We start from the raw sequence: 19,763 nt of genomic DNA, 5'->3' as shown, positions 1-19,763 counted from the left end.
ACTAACATACTTGCCTGCTAATTACCACAAAATGAATGAAATCAGTCACAGCATCAATGCTCTTTCTGACACTCAGTCTGTTTCCAACTTCCGTTAAAATTTCACTGCTTCCTATGAACCAACTACTATGAGCTAATGCATCATTTAAAGTGTCATTGACCTTTGACCCTCAACCTTGCACTTGTCACAGTATTTGCATTGCTAGACATTCTGACCCAGATATGACTGTCATTTTTTCTTCATATTGACAATTTTAAGAAAATATGTTTACAGTTTGACTATCCTTATTTTCGGCAATATTTCGTAAACAATGCCTTGTTTTTGCATAGTTTCAAATTTGACATAGCATAACATGTCTACAATATCCTGTCTACATTGCAATCTGTGATTTTACTTTGTTCTCACATAAGCCTGTGACATCAGCATCAACCCATTTATGTAGCCATACTGCCAATGGCCCTTATCAGCATGCCTGTTTGCAGATATTTACATGATTTTAGCCTATATGTAAATTGTGCCAATGTTAACTCTGGTGTCATCCGACTAATGAGTATTCATTTACATAATGAAATCATCTGATGTAGCGTTATCACTCCCCATTGCAACCAATCAGTTTGAGTGTTCATTTACATAATGACTTCATTTGAATATAACAAAATAGTCTGATGTTCGCTCCCCATTGTGACCAATCAGTTAGAGTAGTATTTTCAAACCAATCAGTTTGAACGCTATTTCCAAATCACAATTGACTTTACATTGATAGTAAGTAGTTAGTGAAAAGTGAAGTAAAATCACAGATTAAGAAGTAGACAACTTATGTCACCAACCGTTTTCCATGAGTTATAGTATACAACAATAACAACAAACCAACAGAAGGTTATACTCCAGTAAAAGTGCGTGTTTACACACCTGTTGATAAAGTTTCAATGTCTCAAATCCCTACCCTAACTATCACTCACGATATCTAACAACAAATTCAGTACAGTTAGTTACTTATCTAGGTAATTCAGTTTTTAAAAGAGTTCATTTTGCCTAATGATAAGTTTGCTACATGGTACAATTGTTTTTTGTCACCAACTTTCACTTTCAACAAATACAGGAAATTGTATAGTTGTAAGCATTTAAGCATTTGAATCTGAGAAACAGTGCCAGAGATATTTGCATAATTCTATAAGTACGTACTACTACGCTGCCATTTGTGCTTGCTGAGATAGGAAAAGTTGTGGTGGGAATCGTTTCCTACTGCAGACAGTCTACTTCTCCAGTTAGGTTATTATTAGTGTGCCCTTTCATAACTTCTAGTGACACACCAAGACTTGGTGTTGTCCTATCTTCTACTACATGTATACAGTAACTCACAAGAAACATCAGATTTTTACCATTTTGACTCACAACAACAAAATTTGGTTATCATTAGAGGACACACTGGTTATTACATTGATGCAGCATTCAAGAAAGGTAAATGTATGATAGAGAAAACTTGCCATGGTATTTCTATTCTGTATACTCTGTAAATACTGCATAGCAGTCAGTTATGGACTGTCACAGGTGACATATGTTAAAGAATAATTAGGTGGTGTCACTTGTGTGTTATTCACCCTGCAATTAGCCAATGTGTTGAATTAAATTGTAACATCATTTCCTATGAACCAGCTCTTCAAAGCCTTCTGTAAATGTTTTAATTAATCAATCATCAATCAAATAATTATTCTGACCCACTCTCGCAAGAATCATGCGAAAAAGGTGGAATATCGTACATAACTATCACAATCTGTATAAAATGGAAATGTCGTTCACAAGATTTCACTTTCAATAAATGAAAGGGCTAATTTTCGACCTATATTTTCATTTCAATTTTTACAATAAGAAATGCATACAAAAGTCTTAGTAAAAATTTACTGACAGATTATTTCAGATGCAAAGAGTCTGGAAAATATGGAAATAAATTTGCAGCTCTGAGAGAACAGGTGAAACAGACAATGATCTGAATCACTGTATGTAGACATTTACAATGTTTGCGTGGTTCTGAAATCAATATTCAAATCTAATTCTTTTACAAACTTCAGTACTTGGTGATGCTGTGCCCGATCTCACTTTTAAAAAAATATTACTGTAAAGGTTGATAAAGACTTAATAGTCATAATAACCTTGTCAGAATTCCAAAATATTGCCAAACTGGATATTACACCTGTTTTTCTTAGAAATCCATTCATTATGTTACACATGTGACGTCAAACCCCCCTCTTATCATATTATCTTCTAGTGTACATCATGACCCAGACCCATTCCCATCCCCCTCCTACCCCAGTCAAATTACCACCAAAATATATGTGCCCTGATAAAATCCACACACGTCAAAGCTCATGTTTCATTATTCACTAGAAAATGAAACCAAAGAAAAGAACACTACATTGTTTACTTAGACCTTTGCCTTTTCAGGGTTCCTACTACCAAATTAAAACATTTAGCCACTCAATTAGCCAATCTCAAATAATTTCGGCCACTTTCTGGGAATATTAGCCATTACATGTACGATAGGACTTTAAAATGGTGAAATGTAGTGATGTAGGTTATTTTAGCTCTAGAGGAGAAATGACTAGATAAAAGATGTGTGTGGACACAGAAAAGTTGATGTGATTTTCAATGAAATCACGGCACCATACCGCTGGGTAAGAGCAATTTTGAGACACCAGTCAGCCTCTTCTGACCATCATTAGATGCTTTATGATTTTGTAGCACGTCATGTTTGTTTCGTGAGTCGTCGGCAAATTTCAATCTGATGGTGATGTATTCACATACTTTGTATTCATATGCAAATATATGCCACCATGTGCTTTTTCCAAATGGTTCCGACCGTGCCAGTAGGAGTCTGATTGTGTGTGGTTACCGCCGGACATGTATCAGGCATGACAAAGTTGATCCGAGCTATTTTCAAAACAAATGTCAAACGAATGTACATGACATTGACGTCAACTTTGATCTGACAGTGTTACAGTGAAACAGCCAGTGGTGATCAAATGAACCAGATACAGCATGATAGTTCCTAATTTTCAGGGCATGTTGTCTGATTTGTAGAGTGTATCAGTCGTCTCATGTGAAAAATGTGTCGGCTGTCGCCAACAGTTTCGCCAATCAAATTTTTCGTAGCCAGCTAGAATTTTTATTCGCATTTGGTGACTTGGTGAATGGGTAGTGGGAGCCCTGCTTGTTTTATAAATCTCCCTTATGATGATATTAACATGGAAAATTTGGACTGAGTTAGTTTTGGCATTTCTTCAAATTCATTGATTCACACATCTGGCTGAATTCTAGGAACAACATCTGTCTTGAATGAATACGATACAGAAAAGTCTGCTCTGTCATGCTTTATTATGTGTAAGGGCCACTGTACAAGTGATGAGATATGCACTGTCACTGTGTGGTAGCCCAGTCCCCCCCCCTTCCCCCCCCATCGTCAATGAACTTTTACCCAGACATCAGCTTGTGGACTTCAAACTACTGATAACTAATGAGGATCAATACAGATTTCTGAGTAACCAGCTATAACAAAAGTGAAACTTGATTCTTTATGATGAGAACCAGGAACCTGAAACCCTGTCAGAAACTGGAATGTCAGATTCAGTGGGAAAGTAATTATCACGGTTCATTTGTCACGAAAAATAAACGACAACTTTTCCTTGACCTTATTTTTACAAGGTCATGACAAGTTATTCAATCCAAGAGAGAGCAAAGATCTGTTTCATATTAATATCTAAGCACTGAAATGACAATAAATGACAATATGTTTCACGGAGCACCAATCTGTGTCTCCTTGGTATTATTTTTGTGAAAATCAAACATAGTTGACAGGAATGGCTTCGTCCTGACTTTCTAATTATAATAGAAACTTGAGGGCTCTATCTACATGTAACCTTGTAATGTTTGACTTTATATACATCAGCATGACCTGGTGTATCTGACACAGTAAAGTGGTCCAAGTTGAGGTTTATGGCTTTTCACTCAAGTGAGAATGTTTACATACAATGTTGATTAAAATATTCTAGTATAATGTTACTTTATGCCTACTGTAACATTACGATTGTCTTGTGGCATTGTTAAAACAGTGCATTGATATTGCATTATATAATATATTATATCATCGATCCCAATCGGACATAAGTTATCTCTTAATACCAGGATTGAGATCCATAAATTGCAACTGATGGTCGAGTATGCTTCAGTAAGTAGAACATTTCAAGTAAGTTTTGACACCCCCCTAAAAAAACATGCAAACTAAACTTAAGCCCCCTTTAATAAAACTGAAATAACACAGTACGTCAACATTTTATATCAGAGAAAATCATGACCCCTTTCTCATCTCAAAACAATTTGAAAGCCTACACTGCACTATTTAGTAGAGAAGACATCACACAAGTACAGGTGACAGTTATTAGTCTCAATCTCTGTCAGACTATTGTTGTCATGGAAACCAAGGCGATGTAGATGACACTGATCAAAATGACACCATTACCAAGCAGGTTTTTAGAAAATTGATAAAATCGATATCCGGCTAACAATAGGAAGTTTTCAAAATTTAAATTTCAACCCTTTTTTTATACTGAAAGCGGCTATAATTAATGACATTTCTATGGATAAGAACATCTTTTGTAAATAGAACATTTCATAAGCTTCAATGTAAAAACATCTCATGAATGAGTGTATTACATAGATTTTTTTTTAAATCATGGTTGCCATGGCAATGTTTAAGTCACTTTGCTGTTATAACTTTTGGCAAAATGTTGTAACATTCAGTAAAAAAAATACCGGCATTATGTTTTGATGATTTACACATTGCATGGCCAACAAATTTGCATACTGCTATTGACAGCTAAATGTATGTATGACCTATTTTTCAAATCTTGTGTGTGATTTTATTCTCTATCGTTAGTGTTGTGTCTATATAGAATGTTTTAATGCAGTGATTCTGGATTTTTTTCAAGGCCAGTATTCCATTACAATCCCAGACATACAGCTACAATCACTAGACAAAGTCTGACACTAGAGAATTGAACATATACAAACAACAATGTATTTTTTGTTCATATATTTTAAAGAGGACAGTGGGAAGTCACTAAATTTCAGAAATTGACCAAAATATATAAACCAAGCCATTAATTGCATTTTTCCCTCAGAAAAACTTCAAACCATTGCAATACTTCTTAGCATTACTCATATCACAGCCCAAAATGACAAATGTTTTCCTTGTTTATGACCTTTCATCTATGTATCCCTCCCTCACCCCACCATGTCATTTCCTAACATATTTTATTACCAGGAAAACTATATTTCCTGATAACGAGCTAACAGAGTCCATCTGTGCACTGCACAGGTCATTTTCTGTTTCTATCTACCCGATGAGACAATGTGTAGGATATTGTTTGAATACCACAGACAATATTAGTAGGATTGGCTGACCACACATTGATTCATCTATAGAGATACAACAAATTACCAATGACATCACTCTGTAAATGCTACGATATGGCAACTCAGTTAATATCAAGATTAGTATTGTTCATTTGAGATATAGCCAGGCTCTAGCAAATACCGACGCTATCACAACTATATACCATGAGGGCTCCCTAACAGTAAAATTGACCAGTGCATTGTCAATTGCACAAGATGACCTCTGTTATTGTACACTTTGAAAAGTCAAGGAGCTAGAACTTAGAAGTCCTTCTTCCCGCTGAATGGGAAAACTGTACTGATGCACAAAATTATCTTACAGACAGAACAATCATAAGTTATAACATATGGGTTCCATGACAACACAACAAGTGCACTCTAAACATTACACTTACAAAATTACAAGTATGACAGATACCACTTCCATGCAGCTAATTTTGTGGGTTTTCTTTTGCACTGCACTGCATTCCATTCCATTCCATTCCCAAAGCAGTACACACACAAATTAATACCAATAGCATACTGTCCAAAAACACACTGACATACATAGGACCTACACTGTTACACTTTTATAAACTACACTGTTGCACTTTTGTTTCCTGGCATAATACATGACAAAACATTTCATTAACATGACAATGCAGTTTGCATAGAATCAACTTCTTAAAACATGCCAATACAGAATTGTTACATATCTCTCCAGCATCGCTACAAATTGCTTACATTGTATCAAACACTCCCTTGTTGCATGTTTGACATGTTATAATATTGCACAGCAGGAAAAAACTGTCAAACTGAAAAGGGTAATAACATACTGAATGATAATAATGTATGGAAATTTACAAGTAAATAGAATTAGTTTTAATACAGACAACTATTTGCTTCTAATAACAATCAGTCAGCATGACTGGGCTATGTCAGAGGACTTGATTCACAAATCTGTCATTCACAAAATGTTGTCTACTCAGTTACTAGCAGTTGGTCAAATGAAATAAATAATGGCAGTAATTTAATACCAATCGCATAATGTCCCTAGGCAATCTTTGATTTCACATATGGAATTTCATTGATTGCTTTTGTGTAGTGTACTGTACACCGATTCCAAGACAAACACAAAGGCGATAACTTCATCTCTGACACTCATCACTGTCTGCTCAAAGTCAGTTCTTATTTTGAGATTTACAGTGCTAAAATAGTCACCAACATGTCAGATTTTACTAACTCGGGGTTGGTCACACCGGAGGACAGACAAGGTCAACTCTGAACAATAGGCGGATTGAAAAGGCGTAAACTGATTGAATGTCATGAAACATTTAATATAGGTAGAACATGTTCTAACATCTATGTCGACTTACTACAGAAAAACTAGAAGGAAAGAACCGGGCTACAACATGGAGTCATGTGCACTGATTGGTGAATGGACTTTGACACTGCACCAAAGTCACACTGTACAAATTTGAGATGAGACGATTTGATAATTGAACGCTATAACAACAAGTGGCTGACAGTGCATTTACACAATTTATATAGCTATTAATATTCTTTCATCACTTCGAAAGCACGAAATAGTAAACTAATGACTGTTAATGTTTCGGTTTCCTTGCATTGAAAGTCGTCCATTTTACCATTGGTCCCCTGTTTTATTTCGCATTCAAAATATGGGGAAAAGGGGCTCGTCTACGATAGACATAGCGTTAGCGAGCGGGGGCGAATATGCGTCATGGCGTATAAATGGACTTCACTGCCAACAAATTACGAACGTTTTGACCCATTTTTCCATCTACCTTTCTCTCTTGAAATCAATGTACATCACTTCATGTTATGACAAGAACAATGCCCCGAATCATAGTAAAACTGCCAACGTGTACATTTGGAGAAATCATACGCTAGAATATAATTTTCATTTATTCAACGAAACAGGAACTCGGCGGCGCGGCAGTACAACATTATGCTAGCGTTTTTTTCTCGCTAAACCACCAGCTCTTTGGAACTTTTTTAAGGTAAATCGTTGAAAAGAAACAAATAACGATGTACTTACGATCATCCGAGTCGAAATTTTCGTCATTCGTCAACAACAAGATGTCTGGAAATGAAAAGGAAAGAGTGAGTTTGAACACAGAAAAGCAAAAATCCGGCAAATTTCACAGGGTTAGGTCTGTGACTCACCCGCCATGTTGCCTCTTATCCATGAGGGATGAAATAACGAACACGATTGGCTAAAAATTTCCACAGGTGCGAGTATATTCAAAAGGCGAAAAAAGTGATTGTAAAAAATGAGAGTGTTAACGAGCTAGGTGCATGCTGTTAAGTAAATATATGCATAATTGCACATTTGCAAGATTTTTCTCAGTTTTTCCTTTTGGTTAATTTCTTCCATTGGATACCCATCTTTATCATGCAGCCCTGTGGCTGTTCCGCCCTAAATTTCCAAACAATGGTACATTCCATTCTACCGACTAAGGCCGACTCATTCCGATGATTTGCGACATCGATTGTAACGCTTTATTTACGTGCTGTAGAAGAAGTGTGGCAGCTTATTTGGCATGTGTCTATTTACTAGTGATAACTACATAGCAAATGCAGATAAGGCAGCCAAGAGTGAACGCTCTTGAGCGTCAAAATACCGATTTCACACCTGCGTTGTAAGTATCGCGAAATGCGAGACTATATAATCTCGTGAAATACGCGACATGAGGGCGCAAAGGGTTTGATTGAATCATGGCTGACAAGCGTAGCAACACCACTCAACCCAGCAAAACCAACCAAAACAGTTCACAATTTTTACCGGTGTTGGATAGTGGATCACACAGTGATAAAATTACAAAGAAGCAACGCAAAGTAAGTTATCAGCCTTTGATTTATAAAAGCAGACATTCTTTTGCTACAAGATGCCATTTGAGTGCAGTTTATCACCACCCGGTACCGGTATACCCCAACACAACACAATTAACTAATTTACAGTTGTTTGCAAATATGTATAGCAAATATGTGATAACACCCACACGCCACAGACTTTTGAGACACTGCCCTCCACTTATTTCCGGGGGTGGGGCTGGGGGTGAGGGGTTGTTTTAGGGAAACAAATGACTGTAATAAATGAAGCAGGTAACAATGGATTATAAAGTTGTCATACACTGACACAAAACAAAAATAGAATTATATACAATTACTTTGTTTATTTTATCATTTTGAAATTCCTGAGATACGGAAAACCTTGATGAAATATAAGTAGTCATATAGAGGAAATCAGTACATGAAAATTAAAGTCATGCTTGTAACGGTCAAGTTGATTGAAATATAAAGAAATATATTACATTTATCTATACCTAAACTAAAGTTTATACTTTTGTATAAACCTTATTTAACTATTATTACTCTAGTTTATATATTTACTAGTTTGTTTCAGCACTAAATACTTATTGCAGAAAATCCAATAAAGATATGTAGTTTTCTTAACAGATGCAATAAAGATTCTGTTCTGTTTATAATGTGGGAATACAGTTTGATTGCTTTATTTATCTGTTTGCTTTGTATTTTGTATTTTGTCATGTTTTCATTATTCCTGGAGTGAGCACCTCTTCCTAGGACAAAATTGAAAACAAACGACAATGTACAAAGGAAAGAAGAGTAAATAAAGCCTTATTCATTATTTCATACATCAGATTTGAATCAGATTGCATCTTGGGTAGACATACACTTATTAACACTTTCCCCACATCACCTTGGGAGCCACAGTTCTAATGTGAATAGGGGTAACAGTGCTGTTAAGGATAACTGTTTTGTTCAACTTCTGGTAGAACATCCACAAATGGCGACAAATTTGAAAACATTGAGCTGACTCTATCACTATCTTGTTGTAGTTATTCAATTCATGAAAAAAAGAAAAGAATTAAAACGAAAGTTTTCATCAAAAATCTTCCAGAACAGTCAGCTGATTAGAAATAATTGCTGTGAACTTTTACACGTAAGACTTATTTTCGCATATTACACTGTTAAAACAGAATTGTGAAAATCAGTAGTGAATATAAATGTCTGCCTGTATATTAACACAATGCACTAAATTTAGAAATCTGGAAGCTAGTCTTAGGAACCTAAGGCTGTAAAATTGGATTGCTAATGGTGAAAAATATCTAGGTTTACAGTACTAAACCTAACTAACGGTTAACATTACTTTCTCAATACAGGAAATTCATGATGACTTTTGTTGCCGTTGTTCGTTATGTCGGAATTACTACAAGACGAGTGTACCTGAAGACTTAGCCAAACTTATAGTTGTACCGCCATCCAAACGAACGGAAGGAACTTACTCAATTACAAGGCAGAAATTACCATTGCAGAGAATACACACTCTATGGATTAAAATAGGAGACAGAGTTCTAGTACAAGGTAAACATACAGGTAGGTCAAAGTCAACGTCAAAATATTAGAATAAATGTCAAGTATACATCAACAGCTGTAATAACTACTCTGAACATTTTTTAGTAATGAAAGATGATTGTATAGTATTCCACAATATTTGTCTTTGTTCAGCTGAGGAGAACACAGAAGTAATGCATAGTTGACCATATAGGCAGACCAAGGTCAAGGCTAAAAGACTTGAATAAGATGTGAAGTTTACAATGAAAGCTGCAATAGCTATATACAGAGCAATGTCAGGGAGTATAAACTTGATGAAGGATGATAATGTAGTATTCAACAATATTTATCTTTGTTCAGTTGAGGATAACACTATTACAGGTCAGTTAAGGTCAAGGTTGACAGAGTAAAGTATATGTCAAATTTACAATAAAATCTACAATAGTAGTTCTCAAAACATTTTTGGAGAATATGATTTAATTTATGTAGATGTGTTATACCCCAATATGTCTTTGATCAGCTGAGGAAACCATGACTTACTGCACATGTAGTTATGACTGGTTAATCAAGTCTTTACTAGGGTTTTACAACTGGAAAAGAAGAGGGTAAAATATATGTGTAACATTTAGATGTACTTTTTGACATAAATTGTGTTTTAGGAACTCTAGTAAATAGTGTTGGAAACTCAGATAAATTTTACCATTCCCCACGTACCCCTTCTGGATTTTACCACAAAAAACACTGTTACCAAAGCCATCATAAGAAAACCCCATAACAAGTGAGTGCCACCATGGCATATTATTACTAAGGGTATTTGTATGAATGTTTGCAGTGGTTTCTGCTTATATACTCTAACAATTGTGTCAGAAAACACCACACACATGAGTGCATATACCCTGAGTATCCACACTGGTATTCACATGTCATGGGTTCTGTTATCAGTAGTCTTCAATGAAGGCTTGTTATTACATATGTTTATTCAATCAAAATGATATAACTATGAGTTTGCATATGTCATGGAATTCTCACATGATGCTCAGTTGTATGTAGCTATTTTAAAATGTTTCCAGTGTTGTAGCAATATATCACTAGTATACTATTTTCTGCCTTGGAACGTTAGAACCCAATTGGAATGAATGAATTATTTACATCATTCCCTACCATTTTATTACACTTATTCTATCTTTTTTTAAGGACACGTGCTTGGGTTCTTTTTTGTGCATGTGATTCTTAGATCTTTCTATGCATATTTGACTGTTTATTAGAACTTGCGGTGTATCATTCTATTTTGGTACATAGTGATATTAAGTAAGGTTTTCAATCTACTTATAAAATCTTGCCTTTATCCTTTGTAAAGGAATATTCATTTGAAAACATCAGAATTGTACTTATTGATCAGGACTGTTTTACTTGTTACTTTTGCTCTCCATAGTGTACCACTAGTAGATTCATGTAATATATATGCAATGAGAGATTATTCACAAGGAAGGGAATGAGTACTCAGGACTCATGAATATTCATTGTTCATGAATATATTATTTCTGTTAACTGACTTGATGTAATAACCCATGCCATAGCAAAGATACTTTTTAAAGCCACAAAATCAACTTGATATTTTTTCTGAAATTGCAAGTAATTGTAGGTGATGTAACATTGTGAAATGACTCTCCAGAACCCATAGTTTTCAAAAATGGCTTCATTTCCTGGAGTGATGTTCCCCTTTAATTAATGGTGACATCATTTGAAAGTATTTTAATCAATATTACTCCTCATGCCATTCTCTGTAACTATTAATTTCCATAGGTACAGTCAAATATATAGGTCCACTAGATGATGACCTCGTTGCACCAGATGTCTACGTAGGCGTACAGTTAGATGATGGTATAGGTCTTCATGACGGCATTTACAAAGGGAAACGATATTTCAACACGCCTAGACGACATGGCATCATGGTGAAATATAAACATGTACAGAAGATACGACCAGCAACTAAGAGACCAGCAGTGACAGGAAATACCATGTTTCCTAGTTACGATACAGCTAGACGAAGAAGAAGCAAAAGTGCCAGGTAACTGTTCAAAAGAGTCGTATAATTAGATTTATCTATCTACCAGCCTAACCAGGGGGTCATTTTATGAGTGTCTTTGTTAGTTAACTCATCTATTTCTGTTTCTAAATGGACAATATCATGTGAAAAAAAAAGGATTCTGGAGAGACAAAATTTCAATCTGATGAGATTTCCGAAAGCCTGGAATACTCTGTTATGTTTCAGAGTATTGTTAGATCAGACTGGTATAAATTTGTACTGAATTTTACCAAAAGTCATCAAAGCCAGTGTACTTACCAAGAGATGGGGTTACCATAGCGACTTCATGGCCTTTTTCATTGCTAATATAAGACTGTTTTACAGGCAAAGTAACCAATAAAAAAAGTGTAGTAGAGAAGTGAAGTGAAAGAGGACACCTATACCATTGAAGTTCAGGGGGAGGAGGGGGGGGGGGGTGTGCTAGGGTTGTGGCAGCAGGAAAAATGCAACAATTTTCCATATGACAATGAAATACATAGAAATGTAACAACTTATCTACTTCAGACAATGATCACACTCAAAGAAAATGTTTCAATTTCATAATCGTCATGCCAACTGATTTTATATAATCATTAATCCAGTTTATAAGTGGTCACACAATATTAAACATTTTGAAATTTAAAAGTTCCTATAGTTCTTTAACAAATTTACAAAAAACATTTATTTTCATGACTTGTTTTGTTTTTATTACTATTCAGTGACCCAGGTTCAGAGACGACAGTGGAGTTAAGATATAATAACCATGGCAGGTCATCAACAGCGCCCTCGTCAAGAGTACACAGAGTACACTTAGTGGAGCCTAGAGATTCACAACAGGTTGGTAATCAAGTTGCTGTTATCAAATTACTGTAAATTTGTCAAAAGATAATTTTTGCATATTTTAGGGAGAAAACAAAAATGCTAAAATGGTTAATTTTGTAACCACATTATAAAGTAATGCAATGTAGTATAGTTGGTAAAGTTTTAAAATTTTACAATGTGACTTGTTTTACCAGGAGAATAGATAAACTATTTCTATACACATAGCTCTGCTGTTTAGCCTAATCTGAACCGACTGGGTCTTTAACTTTAACTTCATGGGTATATGTGACAATTTGAGACTACCGTTAAAAAAATTGACAAACTTTGTTTAGCAGGAATTTTAGTTTATAATCTTACTAGCAACTGTATTCTTGTGGCATCTTATCTGACATTCTGTCTCCACATGACTGATCATAGTCAAATGAAAAGAATAACTGAAACATGTCATTACAGCTTCAGCGTTTGTAAATGACTTGTCGTTGAAGTCAGTACTTAGCTTACACACAATTAGATAGAATCATTCTTTCATTCAGGACCAACTCTTCATATGTCAGACATTTGCTGTTCACAGCCAAATTTTTCTCCTAATCCACCCTGATCCTATCCAATGTTTGAATCTCATCTTCTTCACAGTAGTGCAAGTTTGACAATGGGGAGCTTTGAGGATTAGATGCATCATTCTTCCATGTTAGAACCAACTTTTTCTAGAGCTTTAGCAGACAGCTATTTTTCACACCTAAATTTTAATCCTAATCTGACATTGGTCTTAAAATTAATATATAATGGATATTAATTCTGTAGGGGATGATATATCATGTTATTTTTTCCTGCCATGCATGACAAACTTACCTTGTTTTACCACTATTCCCCCTCATCGTATGTTTTGTGTTTTTTGCATGCTTTCATTTCACATTACTGCTACACAGTATTGGCAAGCACTGCTCACTAAAAGGATGCCTAATTTATTAGACTGGGTAAGATACATGTGAATGGTCACACAAATGTTGCACTCTGAGTTTGACAATAACAAACATACATACTTGCTGTGTTGCACACTAACCAAAGTTGCAATGGTACTACTCATATGCATTTCTAGACAGATCCTATGGTGTGTGAGTACAAGTATGACACACTCATGGTATTTGCACACGTAGTGTTTGTGTTGTTCTCAGTGGCCGTCGTGTCGTAAACAACGTAACTACAATTTCAGCTGAAAAATAGCCTAGAATTTATGTGAATGGGGGTTTTGAATTCGTTATCTTGAGATTGGGGAAATCAAAATTCAAAATCCCTATTCGCCTGGATTATAGGCTAGCTGAAAAACCAAACATGAGTGCAAATATAAATTAAAACTAAGTGAAATCATAGACGTCTATGTGAAATAAGTATTTTATTCTTCCTTATTATCATGACTTACTTATTGATTTGCCGTGTGTTGTTTACTAACATAAAATGAAAAGTTGCCTGAGATATTCAAACATTTATTAACAGTATGAAGACTCAAGAAGTGTACATGTATATTTGTAGATACAACATAGAATAGATTTATACTAAAGTAGAGACTGTAAATGTGTTTTTACCAGTAATTACTAATATACCTTTCTTGAGCCATTTGGACTCTCAAACTAAACAATTTGCATATCAAGACAATCATTACTTTGTATCTTCCTTGTAGGTATATAGTTTTGTTTATAGATAACATTATGTTTCCATAGCAACTTCATGTTTAAAAACTCAGTCCTAGCAATCCTTATATAGAACATTGCCCTAATTAAAATGAATGGCCGTATCTATGCCTGAACAAAATTCAACAATGTTCCATCATCAAGTGCCCCCCACTCCACCCCCCCACCCCCACAATGATCAAAAATAAGGTGAAATCATAGGCGAGAACCCACTACTCTCTAAAGGCCTAGCTAGAACCCTGGTGAATTTCTTACCAAATTTTTCTCATCTGTAACTAGTGTTCTAAAATACAGAATGTAATTATAGAAACAGTGGTCAACCAATGCTATAGTGTATTAATATCAGTGTAAGATAGTTTTGAGACTTGACTTTCATTTGAATATTTTATATTAAATCGCATACAACAGGACTCAAAGAGAAGACAACAGGGACATCGACTAGGTGAACTTTCAAGTCAGCAAGTCAGAAAAATTGCCAAATGGAGAGAAGAATTTGGTAACGATGATAGAGCATCCAGAATGGCAAGTATGCTGAAAAGGTTGTATCTTGCAAAAGAAAAAGGTAAAGAAGAAGTGAGAAAAGAAGAGGAAGAGAAAGAGAAAGAGGAAAAGTTAGATGAAACGGCAGCAAAAGATGTAACATAGCTAATATATTATATCTTATTTATATTTTAATGTGGTGCTATTTCAAGACAACTTTTGATTGAAACTTAAAATAAGACAAACAATTCTCACTTCTAGGGGTGTGCAAATCTAGTGGTACAACTGAGTGGACCACTGATTTGTTTGTTTGCTGCACCACTCTGTTTTGATGGTAACTACTTCTTCAAACCAGTCAAAAAAAGAAAGAAAGAAGAGACATGCAATTGAGGGCTTGAAAATCCAAGCATCTGACTCCTAAGTGAATTGGGAGTTACAGCAAATGATTTGGCAGGAGGACCACTCTCTTGTCTGGGAACCTCCAGATGTTCAATGGACTTGCTCACCCCTAATTCCTAATAGACAAAAAAATAAATGTCCACAAAGACAAGTAGAATTCAGCATAATAGGGGTAAGCATAAAAGGACAACATATTTGTTTGTTTGTTTGTTTGTTTGTTTGTTTGTTTATTTATTTATTTTGATTTAACGACTACTTATGCTGTTACCCTCCTAAACTCAGGAAGCTCACAAAGTTCTGAAATCTGTAAAAGTGTTCAAAGTATTGTGAGATTTTTCTGCAATATTTTAGAAGTTCTGAGTATTAAGTTTACATACACAAACACCTTGGTAGAGTGGCATCTTTGATTTTGATGGTCAGATTTGTGTAAAACCATATTATAAACTCTGGAGAATTACAAGTAGGAAGTGTTTTGACATCAAAATGTTTTGGATTTGTAGTTTGTAGTAGATATAGTGAATAGTGAAAAGTGAAAATCATGTCACCATAATTGTTTGTTCAAGATATTTGAAAGAATGTAGCGTTTGAAAAAATTGCTGACAGCAGTTTGTAAAATTATGTGCCAAAGTCACTGTAGTTTTTATCTAAGTGGAGATTTAAACGGCAGATTTACTTGTAAATGTTATAATTTACTTCTAATGTGTACAAAATATATTGTATTTAGTTTTAAATAATTATTGTTCGATGTTTCGACTTTAAATTGGCCATTTTGTGATTCTGTAGCAAACATTATAAAATTGGTGTGTGTGTGTGTGTGGGGGGGGGGGTCTGTGTGTGTTTGTGTGTAGGTAGATCTGTAGGTGTGTGGGTCGATGAGTGGGTGGATGTATATGGAGTGTGCCACCAACATGAATGACATTTGGATGACAGATATTCAAAGTTACTGTTTATAAAGATAGAATTATGGCAAGACTCTTCCTTGACTGAAATTAAAGAATACTTTATAAGACATTCATGAATTTGTCAAGTTTTAGGTTCCAAACAGACCTAACCTACAATGGTGTTGCTAAAATCTCATTATCAGTTCAGTTAGTGTACCCGTACAAGACATCACTCATACCTACTACATCATTCAAACATTGCACAAAGATTATATACCATAAAAATCAATACATATAACTTTATTTATCAACCTATTGAATATAGTATAGTACTGTCACACTCTAAGAAAGGGACTTTTCCATATTATAGTATTTATTACTTCCATCATATCAATCCCAGATTGTCTACTTGCTGGATCTGTGGCTCTGCTACTCTTAGGAGAATGGTCCAGTGTTGTTGTCTTTGCATGTAATATCACACTTTTCCAAATCATGTCAAATTATAATTTTTGTCATAATGAGTGTGATTAGCTTCAATTTTTGTAAATGACATCGAAATCAATAGTTAGCTTACACACAACGTTTCAACCTCTACGTAAAATCCACCAAATGTACATTATTTTTTAAAGAAATTATTGAACACTTTTCAGTAATAAAATATAAATGCTGTTACAGCTTTAAAGTACTTGCTTATCAAGTATAAATTGTGCCAAATTTTTTTTAATTTTATTGCACAATGTAGTTATTTATTTACACTTACTTTGTGAATATAGTGTGTCTACATTATGTGATTTGTAAATATTTCTGTAGATGTAAATAAAGAGAATGACTTTTCAAATATGAAGTGTTGGTGCAGTGTGATCAATCTAGTTTGTGTGTGCTGTTCACTGTCATAGGTGTCCTAATGATGTATGTACTTGCTGTATTATCACTTACTGTCTGGCAATGAGGGCATTATCAGACATCTATTACCCAGAGGGCTGGCTGTTATGTAGGCATTATTTCCCAATGCTGAAAGCTAAGGGAAATAGTTGCTCTGGCTATTACATCATATGCCAGTCATTGGAAAGATGAAAGATAGTATAGTTTGGCCACTTGGAGTGCTGTTCAGGAATGCCAGTATGACCAGTTGCAGAAGTGCAGTGTAGTGGGCCCACAATATTTGAGTGCTGTAGTTTACATTAAAGGGGCACAGTCTGTAACTTGGTTACTTTCTTTTCAAAGTTAACATTTCAACTACTTAGTACTATTCAAGTCATATCTAACAACTGGTAGAATTCTAACCAGGTATTCAAGATAGCATACAATAATGGCATTATGACATCATTTTTTGGTTACCAAAATAACCCATTTATGATTATTAATCCTTTTTGTGCACACTCAATCATCTCTATGATGCATATTAACTGCTGAATTAGTTTCAGTAACTATTACGTGTGAATGGTTTATAAATTGTGGCAAAAATTGGACTTGCATCAGAGTGTGTCACTTTAACAACATAGTTTATGAATTCCTGAAGTCCCTTTTAAAATGATCCTTTGCTAATTCAAATAGCGCTGTTTTCCCCACTTCACAAAATATCATTTCCAGGAACTTACAAAATTCTCCTACACATATTTTGTTGACTGGCTTGCATACTGCCATACCGACATACTTCCAGTTGTACTCAGTTGTGGAGTAAGTCCATTCAAAGGTAGTCTAGTGATATCCATGGCATCAACGTCTTTCTGTATATCTACCAGTAGCTCAATGAGGTCTTGAGATGAAATTACAAATTCGATCAAAAGCCACTAACAGCCATTAACATTGTGTTTCTGTTCATCAATCACAGAATTCTGCCCAGTAATGTCAGTGTTTAATGAGAGTGGTTACATAATATAAAAAATGTGGTATATTTGTCAGCTCAGGACACTACTTATACACTGTTTACATTATTCTGACACTTGGGGGTTTATTCATTTGCATTAACAACTTTTGGTTCATGATTTCTCAATGAGCTAGACGGGTAAAGAGATGATTCAATACCATGGGTAGATCTAGACTAATTCAATGAGGAATTGAAGTGTAAGTGTGAAAAATTCCAAATCACTCTTCTTCTCTAGAAAAGACCTACATTGCACAAACCATCCTGGATTCATTTATGACAATTGCAGCCACACTTCCCCTCTCATACATACAAGTAACAACATCAAATTACAGAAATCCTGGACAAGTCAAATAATCTTTCATGTATAAATCTTTATTTGATGGACACTTCTATAAACAGATTAAATCTGTGGATGAAATTGGACAGAAATATGACAGAAATTGATTTCATTCAGGTGGTCATTATTTATAGCATAACTATTATATTACTTTAATTCACATCAACAGACTTCCCTTGTTTTTTACAAGATAAAGTAAAATAGTTTTTTCTGTAACTTGTGAGTAATTACATTGGGTGTACATAAACACAAGTGCCTAACATGAGAATTTTCTCTGTATCACATTCATCCATACTTTACACCCAAACCATCATAAAGCAGATGCAAAGCTTACTATTAAAAGTGAGGATGGTACGCATATATTTTAAACACCATCACAGGAATAAAGATACTTTGATAAACTTTTGGGTTCTGGAGAGTCCTTTCATAATTCTACATCATATACAATATGTGTAATTGCTAAAAGCACAAAGTTAAAACTTGTTACTCATCCATTGTTTAGTGGCAATCTTTATCATTGACATGTATTGTATCATGGGAAGACATCCATATGTAATCACAGAATATAAATATTCAAAATATAATTGTTTTATTTGAAGGGATTCTTGCAAACCAAAGCAGATATTTCTTCCACGATATTGCAGGCAGTGCATCTTGGATGGTGCCTTAAAAGAGGCTGTGGTTTATGACGATGTTTGAAGGTAACATTGAGTGGTCACGGACATCTATGTTCTGATGATACATTACGCATGTCTGCTGACTCCCACAAGACAAAATGTGTCCATGACAAGGACCTAACAGAAATGATATCTTAGTCTTGTGAAAAGAGCACTGTCTTGCAGTAATTGAGTGATTTTCATCTTTAATATCAAATATTTAAAAGTCTTGGAATCAAATAGTCTGTATGCTACATGTCATACACACCCTGACGATGGCAGAATGACACGTCTTGCAGTCTTGGCATCATATAGTCTGTATGCTACATGTCATACACACCCTGACAATGGCAGAATGACACGTCTTGCAGTCTAGGCATGATATAGTCTGTATGCTACATGTCATACACACCCTGACGACGGTAGAATGACACAACATGTCTTACAGTCTTGGCATGATACAGCTATCACAGTCAAGAGGTATATTCAGTGTTTATTCATTCACAAGTACAGACTGTAGGATACATCATGTCATTCCATTCCAACCCTCATCAATCTTCTGAGAGGGGTAAGCACCATAGGCTTATACACAAGGCGTTTCATTGCTAATGTTTAACTGTAGTAGTCTGAGACTAGCACATGACGAAAACAACTCACACATTACTACATCAATTCTATAAAATAACACCAATGGCATTGTAGTACAACTGTATAGTTTATCTGTTTGAAAACTTTGCTTTTTTTAAAATGTTTATATACACCATAATATT

The 19,763-nt window shown here is 35.0% G+C and overlaps 1 protein-coding gene across 1 annotated transcript in view; it reads right to left on the bottom strand.

Moving 5' to 3' along the window:
• LOC144437532 (serine/threonine-protein phosphatase 4 regulatory subunit 1-like) overlaps window positions 1-7,627 on the bottom strand; it is a 72,251-nt gene extending 64,624 nt beyond the window's left edge. The window contains exons 1-2 of the mRNA XM_078126477.1: window positions 7,612-7,627; window positions 7,484-7,528 (exon numbers count right to left, since the gene is read on the bottom strand). Coding sequence (XP_077982603.1) covers window positions 7,484-7,528; window positions 7,612-7,618 — 52 coding nt within the window. The 5' untranslated portion in view covers window positions 7,619-7,627. The remainder of the gene's footprint in view (window positions 1-7,483; window positions 7,529-7,611) is intronic.
• Window positions 7,628-19,763: the final 12,136 nt, after the last annotated feature.

The sequence above is a fragment of the Glandiceps talaboti genome, chromosome 7 (assembly GCF_964340395.1).
Source record: "Glandiceps talaboti chromosome 7, keGlaTala1.1, whole genome shotgun sequence".
Taxonomy (NCBI): domain Eukaryota; kingdom Metazoa; phylum Hemichordata; class Enteropneusta; family Spengelidae; genus Glandiceps; species Glandiceps talaboti.
Note: the sequence above shows the minus strand (reverse complement) of the source record. Positions and strands in the feature narration are given on the sequence as shown.